The following is a 10,671-nucleotide window of genomic DNA, read 5'->3' on the forward strand; positions in this document are numbered from 1 at the left end:
TCTGCACTTACATTTTCATGACTAAAACAAACCCAAGGTTGTCTTTAGGTTTGTGATGGACACAAAACATTTCTTATTGATTAATTCGCCTTTTGATTGAATTGGACGGATTATACAGTAGTTATAACAAGTTTTTAATCAGAAAATACTCTATAGGGGTAATATATTGTGGCCAATACACCTACTTGCATGTTTTTGGGACATGGACACAGGGGGAACATGCAAAACATCACACAGACATGGGACCCTGGAACTTGGAGGCAGAAACGATTCCCACTGTGCCACTTCACCATGCTGCAACAAAACTATTTGATTGCTTCTGTTATATATATATATATATATATATATATATATATATATATATATATATATATATATATATATATATATATATATATAATTATTATTATTATTATTATTATTATTATTATTATTATTAATATTATTATTATTATTATTTTAAATTATATTTTAGGGCCAGTGTGGCTGCAGATTTGCATCCCAACCAAACAGAAGCCAGACCTGATTCCACCTGTGACTGAAAACCTGCAGCCACACCAGCCCTTTGAAGATAAAAAAGGACATCCCTGTTTTAGAACAAAGATTGGATGACATGCAGAAGTATTTCATATAACACAATTTAGAATATATGCTTAATGCCAATAATACAAACTACAAAACACCAATACATCCTTATGTCCTTTATTCTTTCTGTAGTTGTCAAATAGTTGTAAAATTTTCTGTAACATTTTTTTCTTTTCATATGGATTTTTGTCAGAAAGGCACCATCACACCCAACAAGAGGTCATATTTTAGTGCTTGGAATCTGTCACAAATCTCTGAATTTTTTCTTTTACTCCTATTTCCCATTAGCCAAGAGAAACTAATATATTCTCAGACACTCAAATATCTGTATTGAAAAAAAATACACACGTAAATATCTTCATTAACATTTTTGACAGAATGTTTATGGAGAGTAAAGATTACAATACTCTTCTAGATATGAATTAAAGAGACATTAATCTTAGTCAGGAGCAAAGGTTAATAAGAGGCCGTTGTGGTGGAAAGAGATAAGAAGCAACATTACATAAGACGTTAGGTTGACGTTCAGGTCTTTTTTAAAAGGTGGCTGATGTTATGTCGGCTTTAGTTACGTTTGAGTATAAAGTTTAAGATATTTCAAACAGTAGTAGTCAGTTTATATAAAGGTTATATAAAGGTGTATGAGATACCGATTTAAATCCTACATTTTAGGATTGTAGGAACACATTGTAGGAACACTCACAGAGCAGTTCAAAGGTTACAGCAGCAGAAAAAATACTCCATTTTCACTTATTCATGCTTTCTTGAAAGCAAAAAACCCCACACTGTTATAATGCTTCTCTGACAGTGTGTTTATATGTCCACTAATGTGACATTTTCAGGTGTTAACATTAGAATAATGGGGTTTTGAATGCTCAAGTGCAAGAAAGTGTCAAATAGTTTTCATGACTCAGTGCTTAAGAATGTCTCACCCTTTAAAAAGTTTCGACCTCTCCTGACCTATCCTGGGCTCACGTTTACTGAATCACCTGCCACACATGAACACCTTACTAATTATAGGTTGAGAAATATGTGCATTGTTTAGCATTCAGGTTGAGGGACTGGTTTGTGTACAGTGTAAAGCCACACCTTTCAGGTATCCTCCCAGGAGTTGTTAGCAAGTGAAATTCAGTAGAGGAAAGCTCGGGAAACTTATTCACATTACAGCACCAGCCACTGACACACTAAGGTAAGTAGACTCTCATCCATCTCATTCATCTCAATCCATTATTTATTTTTTTCATTATGATGTAAAATACTGCATTATATAAATTTTCAGAAGGCTTCTACTTGGAATATTTTATGAAAGGGAAACCTTCTGTCATAAAATATGACGTAGATCCTTAAAGGATTCCCACAAAGCAAAAAAATTCTTTAAAGTTCTATGTACTTTCATAAGATGTGAAAGTCTGAAATATTGAACGACAGAAATATTTTGTTGTTGTAATACTATATTGTGGTTTCATTGAATATTATGTTGAGTTCTTGTCTTACAGAATCTGATGGATGTTGTGATAGGGATACATAATATAATAATGTAATAGGGGTAAAACAGTAGATGAATCTGCTGTTGCTCTGTGTGTGTAGTGATAAAGGAAAAGTTCAAACGTCTTTGCTTTGAATACATTTCTAATTACGAAACTGCAGAAATATTTCATTTCTGTCCGGGATCGTGTATATTAGCCAGGTTCTGTGGGAATGCTGCATTTCATAATTCATAACCTGAGAGAATGAGATTTCTCCTGTGGAAATAAATGAATAAATATTTTATGGAAACCTTCCCTTGCATTGATTTGTCATTCATATGAGAAGTGATTGGCCTTAAATTAGAAGACAAGTGAAGGAAGTATAGCACAAAAAGTTAAAAATACTCAAAATGCTTACAGGCCACACTTGAACAATATTTACAATGAAATTTAAATCATATTAACATTGAACTTTAAGCAAATATCAATTTGTTTTTGCATTTCTCAAGTTTCTGTTCATTTTCTGTTTGCATAAATTACAGTTAAATTACAGTTTTGGTATGGATATGACATCCGTGGTGATGACATGGTTTAAAACACATAAATCATCTTGTGATGAAAATTGGCTAATTGCAAAAACACAAGGATTGTATTTGCCCTTATGACAAGCTTTTCAAGGATCTAGGACAGGGGCCTACTGCACTGTACGTGTTCAGTGTTTGATCTTGTAAAGATCATACACTGTATGTGTGTGTTATTATTAAATGGTAGGAAACATTGCTTCGCTTCAGATGCCAGGGACATGTTTGTGTAGGGTGTGTCTGATGAGGATCAAGACAGACAAGTTTTCTTTGCTGAAAAGAATGTATCAGAAGTTAAAAAATGAAGAATGAAACCTTATTAACAGATATGAGACCAGTATAATACTATCTTTTATGGTGTGGTGAAATCTGAGGTGCTCATTGTTACAAAACATTGGCATTGAGGTGTGGTTTCATAGACCAAAACTGCAGCACGATCTTATCTTGTCTTTTGATTTGGTTGGAAATTTTAGATGGCATCCACTGTCTATTATAAAATGTCAATATTTTATATTTTTCTTTCAGGGCACTAGCATAAACCATGACTTCCACCCTGAACAGGAAAACATATACCGAGACATGTAAGACCATGTGTTATGTGTACAGTAGTGCTGTATGTCATGCTTATAACCAAACGCAGTCATAGTCTTCATTCATGTCAGAGAATCAATGTACTAGCATCTTGTTCAATGTCACTACTACTATTGTACATTAGAGGAACTAAATGTTCACTGGGAGCTGGTTATGGAGAACAAGGACAGGAAAATAATTACAACCCCAATTCCGAAAAAAGTTGGGACAGTATGGAAAATGCTATTAAGAACAAAGAGGAATGATTTGTAAATGTATTTTGACTTGCATATAAATAAAAACAAGTATAAAGACAAGGTATTTGATGTTTTACCTAATCAACTGCATAGTTGTTTTTTTTAATTTTGAAATTGATGGATGCAACACATTCCAAAGAGGTTGGGACAAGGGCAATTTAGGACTAATAACAATGTGAAAATTTGAAATAAGAAAGTGATGTGAAACAGGTGGGGAAATCATCTAATCATCTAAGGAGCCTCCAAAAAAGGCCTAGTTCTTCAAGAGCAAGGATGCCTTGAGGCTTGTCAATCTGCCAACAGGTGTGTCAGCAAATATTCCAACACTTTGAGAACAACATTCCACAAAGACTAATCGGTAGGATTTTGGGCATTTCACCTTCTACTTAAGTTAAAGATTCTATAAGTTTCTACTATAATCAAAAGATTCAAGGAATCCGGTCAAATCTCAGTGTGTAAAGGGCCGAAAACCACTTCTGAATGTGTGTGATCTCCGATCCCTCAGACATCGCTGTCTTAAAAACCGTCACAGGTCTATAATGGATATCCTGTCATGGGCTCGAGAATACTTTGGTAAACCTTTGTCTGCCAACACCATTCGCCACTGCATCCACAGATGCAAGTTAAGGCTTTACTATGCAAATACCAAAGCAGAAGCCAAACATCAACACTGTCCAGAGTGTCAGCGCCACTGACTTCTCTGGGCTCGGTCTTATCTGAGATGGACAGTAGCACAGTGGAATCGTGTTTTGTGGTCCGACGAGTCAACATTTCAAATAGTTTTTGGACACAACAGCCGTTGTGTTCTCTGGGCCAAAGAGGAAAAGGACCATCCAAGCTGTTATCAGCGTCAGGTCCAAAAGCCAGCATCTGTCATGGGATGGGGGTGTGTCAGTGCCCATGGCATGGGTAACTTACACATCTGTGAGTGCACTATTAATGCAGAAACATATGTACACATTTTGGAGTAACATATGCCGCCATCCAGAGCAGAACAACGCCAAACCACATTCTGCCTGGATTACGAGCGCATGGTTGCATAAGCAGAGAGTGTGGGTGCTAGCATGGCCTGCCTGTCTCTGATTGAGGATGTGTGGCGCATTATGAAGTGCAAAATAAGGCAACGAAAGCCCCGTACAGTTTCACAGCTGAAGAAATACATAATGGATGAATGGGGGAAAATTCCACTTAGTAAACATAACCAACTGGTGTCTTCATTGTCCAAACGCTTAATAAGTGTTATTAAAAGAAAAGGTGATGCTACATAGTGGTAAACAGTCGACTGTCCCAACTTTTTTGGAGTGTGTTGCAGTCATCAGATTTGAAATGAGTGTCTATTTTCAAAAATAAATTAAATTCACAAAGTAAATAGTCAAATAATGTGTTAATAATGTGTTTTCCATATAGTAAATGGTGAACTGAATTTTCAAATGACTCTTTTTGTTTGTTTTTATTTTTTTGCATTTTCCATACTATCCCAACTATTTCAGAATTGGGGTTTTTCTGTCATTTCTCTAAAACAAGTGTCAGCGCTGTGAACAAACCATTCAGTATCATTGTTTTTTTCTTCAAACAACAACTCATTGCATTACACTCATTGCTTATTGTACAGATAGATGAGTTAAGGAATAATACATGAACTATGCTTTGTAACTGCAGCCAAGAGCAAGTCTGGTGTGGTAGAGGACAGCAAAAAGAAGGCGTCCCTGCTGAAGGACAACAGCTGGATCAAGAAAGATGTGACTGATGATAAAGCAGTGGAGTGAGTTATCATTGAGGAAATACACATACAGACAAATACTAGGGGGGGGGAATCCATCTTTTTTCATGGAGATGGAAAGAGTCAGCTGTTTTTCCATTTGGTTTTTGTACCTGTCATTACCACATTTTGTCATCATAGGAATACAAAATGTACAAATTATAATTTATGGTAACTTTGCTAAAACTTTGACACTTACTTTCTTTTTACAGACAAAATTCAAACTATGGAAGAAGTGTCCTGAGCCGGTTTAAATCCACAGAAAATATCAGCAGGTATACTAAAAACATCTGGACGCTACTTTATACATTATCATACAAAAGATGCCACATAAGATGCCAAACCCAATCAAATACAATTGCTTTGTAATTACAAAACATGTGATATGCATAAGGGCATTTAAAAATGGTCATCAATGGATATAAATGGATTTGTATTTGTGCATTACATTCTCTTTAGCACTACAGAAATAAACACTAGCTCCACCAGCTCCTCCAAAGTCACTGAAACTGGTTCATCAAAAAAATATGTCCAGTCCCTGACTAAAAGGTAACACAATCTACAAAATACATATGGAAAAAAAAGTTTTACAAAAAATGAAAATAATTCATGTTGTATTTTTAACTTATAAACTTATAGATTTAGTGTGAGTCAGGATGAACTGGATTCAAGCAGGTAACTTTTTGTTTATTCGAATTTTGGCCTATTTATTGATCAATATATAACTATAATATAATTCTTATTCTTGTCAAAGTCCTGCATCTATATTTGTACACTTGCTTATTTGTATGTTGCCGAACCCCAGCTTACATTACATAGTAGACTTTTATCTGGTAATCGTTTATAATGCATGGTCATACCCAAAATGTGCAATATTTAAAGTATGCCTTCCCCACCCATCATTTTCCAGATTTACCGCATCGGTAGAGCCGAAGACAAGGTAGAACACACCCTGAAAGCACACACCTAGTGGAATACCACGTTGTTTCACAGAATGATCTTTAAAAAAAACATTATGTGTCCCTTTCAGCACTACTACTACATCTTTCAAAAATGGCATGAAGACATCTGTGACCACAAGCAGGTAGAGAATTGATTTTAAAAACCCTCTTAAAAAAATAAAATCATTTTGCTCATTAATTGATAGTCAGCACATACAACTTACTCTAAGTTCCTTTTTAAAATTGCAATGTGTTTTCATTCAGGACACCAACCAAAACGGAGACATTTACTGAAAAGATCTTCACAGACTCCAAAACTAATATCGGGTAAATGCTTTTAGTGCTACTATATTTCAACAAACCCATAACTCATTATCAATGCTATCTATGTGTAAGTCTGTGTTATTTAGTCTCGGGTGCTTGGAAGGTTGATGGCTATATGCTGATAAGGTTCTGTCACTTAGGTGTCTCATTTATGGCTGGTTACCTCCCTAGGACATGTTTTCTTGTGTGTTGTTCAGTGACTTCAATTCTTGGCCTCTTTAGGTTCTTCTAAAAGTAAAATATGTTAACTGCACACTCAAGTCATTCCCTGGCTGTACACTTATGATTATAATAGTATTTAATTTTGATTGTTTTTTGTTTCTCCCTTTAAATGCAATATGTACTATATATGTGTATGTGTGTGTATATATATATATATATATATATATATATATATATACTGCACAAGCATTTATTTCCTATTACTTTACAAGTTATAATATATTATAATTATAATATATACAAATCAATTTTATTTATTCAAAGGAAAATTCTAACTCAGCTACCAACACCTGTCGAGGCAACTAATAAAAGTTGTATTTTAACATAATAACATAATAATTATCATATATGAATATCATACATGAAAAATGGTTTGAAAAAGTATTAACATTTATAAGCAGCAAAATAACTGCCAATTAATATCTGTTCATGAAAACTCAAGTGTTACCAAGAAAGAGACTCTTACTGTGATTACTTCCAAGGACAACACAGTTAACAGAGTGGTGAATTCTTGTATGAACTATTGCCTATTTTGTTTCATTTTTTTAATCACATAACTCTACATAACTTTGTTTTTATGTTCAGAGTAGACAAAAAAACTTTCAAACCAGTACCACCAATCTCACCCACCAAGACTACTAAGAGAGAGACTGTCACAGTGACTACTTCTAAGGATAACACAGTGCAGTAAGTGAGGAATTGGTGTATGGAGCATTGCTTATTCTGTTTTATTTTTTGTTGCATATAACCTTTTTTCCTCAGGGAAGACAACAAAACAGTCAAAGTTGTGACAACACCAACCTCACCCACCAAGAGCGCCAAGACAGAGACTGTCACTGTGACTACTTTTAAGGACACCATAGTTCAGTGAGTGGTGAATTCAGCACTGTATGAAGTATTGCTTATTTTGTTTTGTTTTTTAAATACATAATTCTCTTTTTTTATGTTCAGAGAAGACAGCAAAACTGCCAGATCAGCACCACCATTCTCACCCACCAAGTCTAGCAAGACAGAGACTGTCACTGTGACTACTTTTAAGGACACCATAGCTCAGTGAGTGGTGAAATCCTGTATAAAGCATTGCTTATTCTGTTTCATTTAGTAATGCATATAACTCTATATACCTCTCTTTTTATGTTCAGAGAAGATAGCAAATCAGTCAAATCAGCACTACCAACCTCACCCACCAAGAGCATTACAAGGTAAATGTAACCAACTTTCAGAGACACTTTAACCTGAGTCATTTTATCACCTTAACTTTCTGATAAACTCTTGTTCTTATCAATTTCAGCACAAGCTATAAAAGTACTACTCCTACTTCTAAGACAACATCCTATACCTTCAGGTCCACACCCAGGTAATTTATCAGTATTAACTTTAGATGGCACATAGATGAATAAAAACTGGAATAATTACACACACAGCTGAAAATCTTCATGCAAAAAGAGCATAGATTGATTTACTAATTTCCCCTAGTGCTGAGGACCAGTTGTTTGATACTCTCATACCCACATCCATCAAGTCAGCTCAGGCGTCTGACCCCAGGTATGGAATGTATAGTAAGGTGTGGACCATTAATGGTATTTTTCTTTGTTATTTTTCTTTGCACATAATCTTTGCTATCTTTGGACTGTTTTTCATATGGGATCTGTTCACACTAATGAAAAAAGAAGTGTAACCAGTTCTACAACATATGCTAGAAGATCTTACAAAGATAGCAAGTACGCATTCGCACTTAGTCTCCTGTACCTGAGTGATCACACGAGACCTTTTACAGACATTTTACAATGTCATTATATTATTTTCGCAGGCCAGAAGAGTATTTTTCTGAAACCGTGGTCAACGAATCTGTGAAGACTGTGTCCTCAGCATCTGAAAGGTACATTTCATTTCAGTAAGATTAAGCACCATATGTTGATGAAGTATTACAGACTCTTTAATATGTGGACCTTTTTATGCACAGTTATGGATATGGCAGTCAGAGGGGCTCCTCAAAAACCTACTCTACAACAACTTACACAGAGAACAGGTACAATGAGAGGACAAATGTTTAACTAAGTATAATTTTTTTGTGTGCTAAATACAGAATGTGAACTTTTAACTGGTGCATCATTTCTTCACAGACCTGAAGATTACTCCGACATCTACAAATCAAGAACTGTTGAGACAGTTTACACATCACCTGAAAGGTAATTAACCTGGACTTTACATGTTCTTACTTTATCTGTGACAGAATATTCATATTTACATCGCCTTTTTTGTAGGAAAATCGCAGACAGGGATCTTTGCACATACTGCCAGAAACCAATGCTCTCTGATACAAAGATGATTCTAGAGGATGTGGATATAAAGTGCCATGCCAGTTGTTTTAAGGTAAATGATTTTTGATATATATTTCTTTTTTATTGTAAGAACACTTATCTTATTACAACACATTTGCTTATTGATTTATTTATTTAAGAACAACATATCATACTTTTTTTAATCCATTTATAGTTACATTTTAATATTCTGGAATGTCTGTGAAACAATTTAGTTCCCATTAACACAGATAACCAAAAATAAATAAATAAATAAAAATACTATGTCCTGGCAGAAAACAAATTCACAACAAAAATGTGCTGACATGGACTGAATTCTTCTTTCAAGGTGTTAAATAAACGTCGGAAACTTGTGAATGAGTTGTTACCATAGAAACAATAGTGACTTAAAAATGAACATGTTAATATAAAGCTGTGATATTAAATCTTTTAAAAAAACAAAAACAATCATTGCCTAAACAGTCTGATTGGAAAATGTAACTGCACTGTGGTATTATGCAATATAATTTTAAAGACCAATATTTAAAGACCATTTAGGTTTTTAATTCAAACTTAGCATACAGTTTATATGTTTATACTGTTTATATCAGCCTTTTATATTTCAGTTAAAACTTTAGCATACTCTCATGCTCTCTGTTCCTTTTCCAGTGTGATGTGTGTAAGAGTCCTCTTGGACACCTAAAGGCAGGAGACAGCATGTGGGTGTACCGCCGCAATGTGCACTGTGAGGCCTGCTTTGGTATCACCAAGGGTAAGACAAAGTGCTACTCACCTGATTACACTGAAATGTAAGTGCAGTATTTAAAATGAAACAAACCCATTTTTTTGTCCTACAGGTAAATGGCAACGCTGAGGACAAAACCACTTCAAGTCCATGAAGCGCACAGACACGAAGGAGTTTCTCATAATGTTAAAATAGTTTGATATAGTGAAGGAAAGAACCCAGTTCTTTATGCATATCAAAAGTACTCACCTAGGGGTTTTTAATAATTATTCATTTGAGATTCAAAAAAGAAAAAAATACAGTTTGGGTGGTGGATCTGTTGAAAATGTGTGTGGGAGTGGATTTACTTCTTTATTTTACTTTCTTCAATAAATAATATATAATATAATTAACAAGTGAAGTAAACTGTTAGGAGCCACCATGTTTTCATGTATTATGTCAGTGAAGTGTTGGGGCCATTTCTTTGGGTTTCTTTTTAATTTTTTGTTTAAAAATAAAAAATATTACCCCTTGTTGGATTGACACCTAATAAAAAAAATATTTTTAACTGGTGTAAAGTATCTCACATATTTAGGGGCATAATCCACGCACAAAGAATTGGTGCTGTTCTAAGAGCCATTTTAATGGGAACACATGTACACCTGCTCATTCGTGCAATTATCCAATCAACCAGGTGAAGAGCTTCAGTTAATAAAACAACAGAATGGAGAAAAATATGATCTGAGTGACTGTAGCTTGGTTGTTGGGACCACATGAGCTGGTTTGAGTATTTCAAGCATCCAGTGAGTAGCAGTTCTATGGGTGTAAACCCTTTGTTGATGAGAGAGGACAGAGGAGGCCAGACTGGATTGAGCTGACAGGAAGGGTACAGTAACTCTAATAACTACTTTTTCCAACCACGGTGAGCAGAAAAGCATCTCACAC

The 10,671-nt window shown here is 34.8% G+C and overlaps 1 protein-coding gene across 4 annotated transcripts; it reads left to right on the forward strand.

The window, feature by feature from the left end:
• The first annotated feature begins 1,650 nt into the window (after positions 1–1,650).
• scel (sciellin) lies at positions 1,651–10,294 on the forward strand. 4 transcript variants are annotated; one of them, XM_017470871.3, is made up of 22 exons: positions 1,651–1,771; positions 3,155–3,210; positions 5,116–5,218; positions 5,428–5,490; positions 5,675–5,764; positions 5,855–5,890; positions 6,126–6,155; positions 6,246–6,299; positions 6,421–6,483; positions 7,288–7,389; positions 7,465–7,569; positions 7,654–7,755; positions 7,845–7,904; positions 7,994–8,059; positions 8,179–8,247; positions 8,373–8,423; positions 8,513–8,581; positions 8,666–8,731; positions 8,826–8,891; positions 8,967–9,075; positions 9,672–9,774; positions 9,860–10,294. In XM_017470871.3, the coding sequence occupies exons 2-22, from the start codon at positions 3,171–3,173 to the stop codon at positions 9,874–9,876; spliced, it is 1,464 nt and encodes a 487-aa protein (XP_017326360.1). In that variant the 5' UTR covers positions 1,651–1,771; positions 3,155–3,170; the 3' UTR covers positions 9,877–10,294. The 4 variants fall into 4 exon arrangements, with proteins under 4 accessions (XP_017326360.1, XP_017326361.1, XP_017326362.1 ...); XM_017470872.3 differs by having other exon boundaries at positions 8,376–8,423; XM_017470873.3 differs by lacking the exon at positions 8,373–8,423.
• Positions 10,295–10,671: the final 377 nt, after the last annotated feature.

The sequence above is a fragment of the Ictalurus punctatus genome, chromosome 6 (assembly GCF_001660625.3).
Source record: "Ictalurus punctatus breed USDA103 chromosome 6, Coco_2.0, whole genome shotgun sequence".
NCBI lineage: Eukaryota > Metazoa > Chordata > Actinopteri > Siluriformes > Ictaluridae > Ictalurus > Ictalurus punctatus.

Coding starts and splice junctions, on each gene's coding strand:
- scel (XM_017470871.3), top strand. CDS start 3,171: ATGACTTCCACCCTGAACAGGAAAACATATACCGAGACAT. Junction 8,732..8,825: donor ACAACTTACACAGAGAACAG/GTACAATGAGAG, acceptor ATTTCTTCACAG/ACCTGAAGATTACTCCGACA. Junction 9,076..9,671: donor GCCATGCCAGTTGTTTTAAG/GTAAATGATTTT, acceptor TTCCTTTTCCAG/TGTGATGTGTGTAAGAGTCC.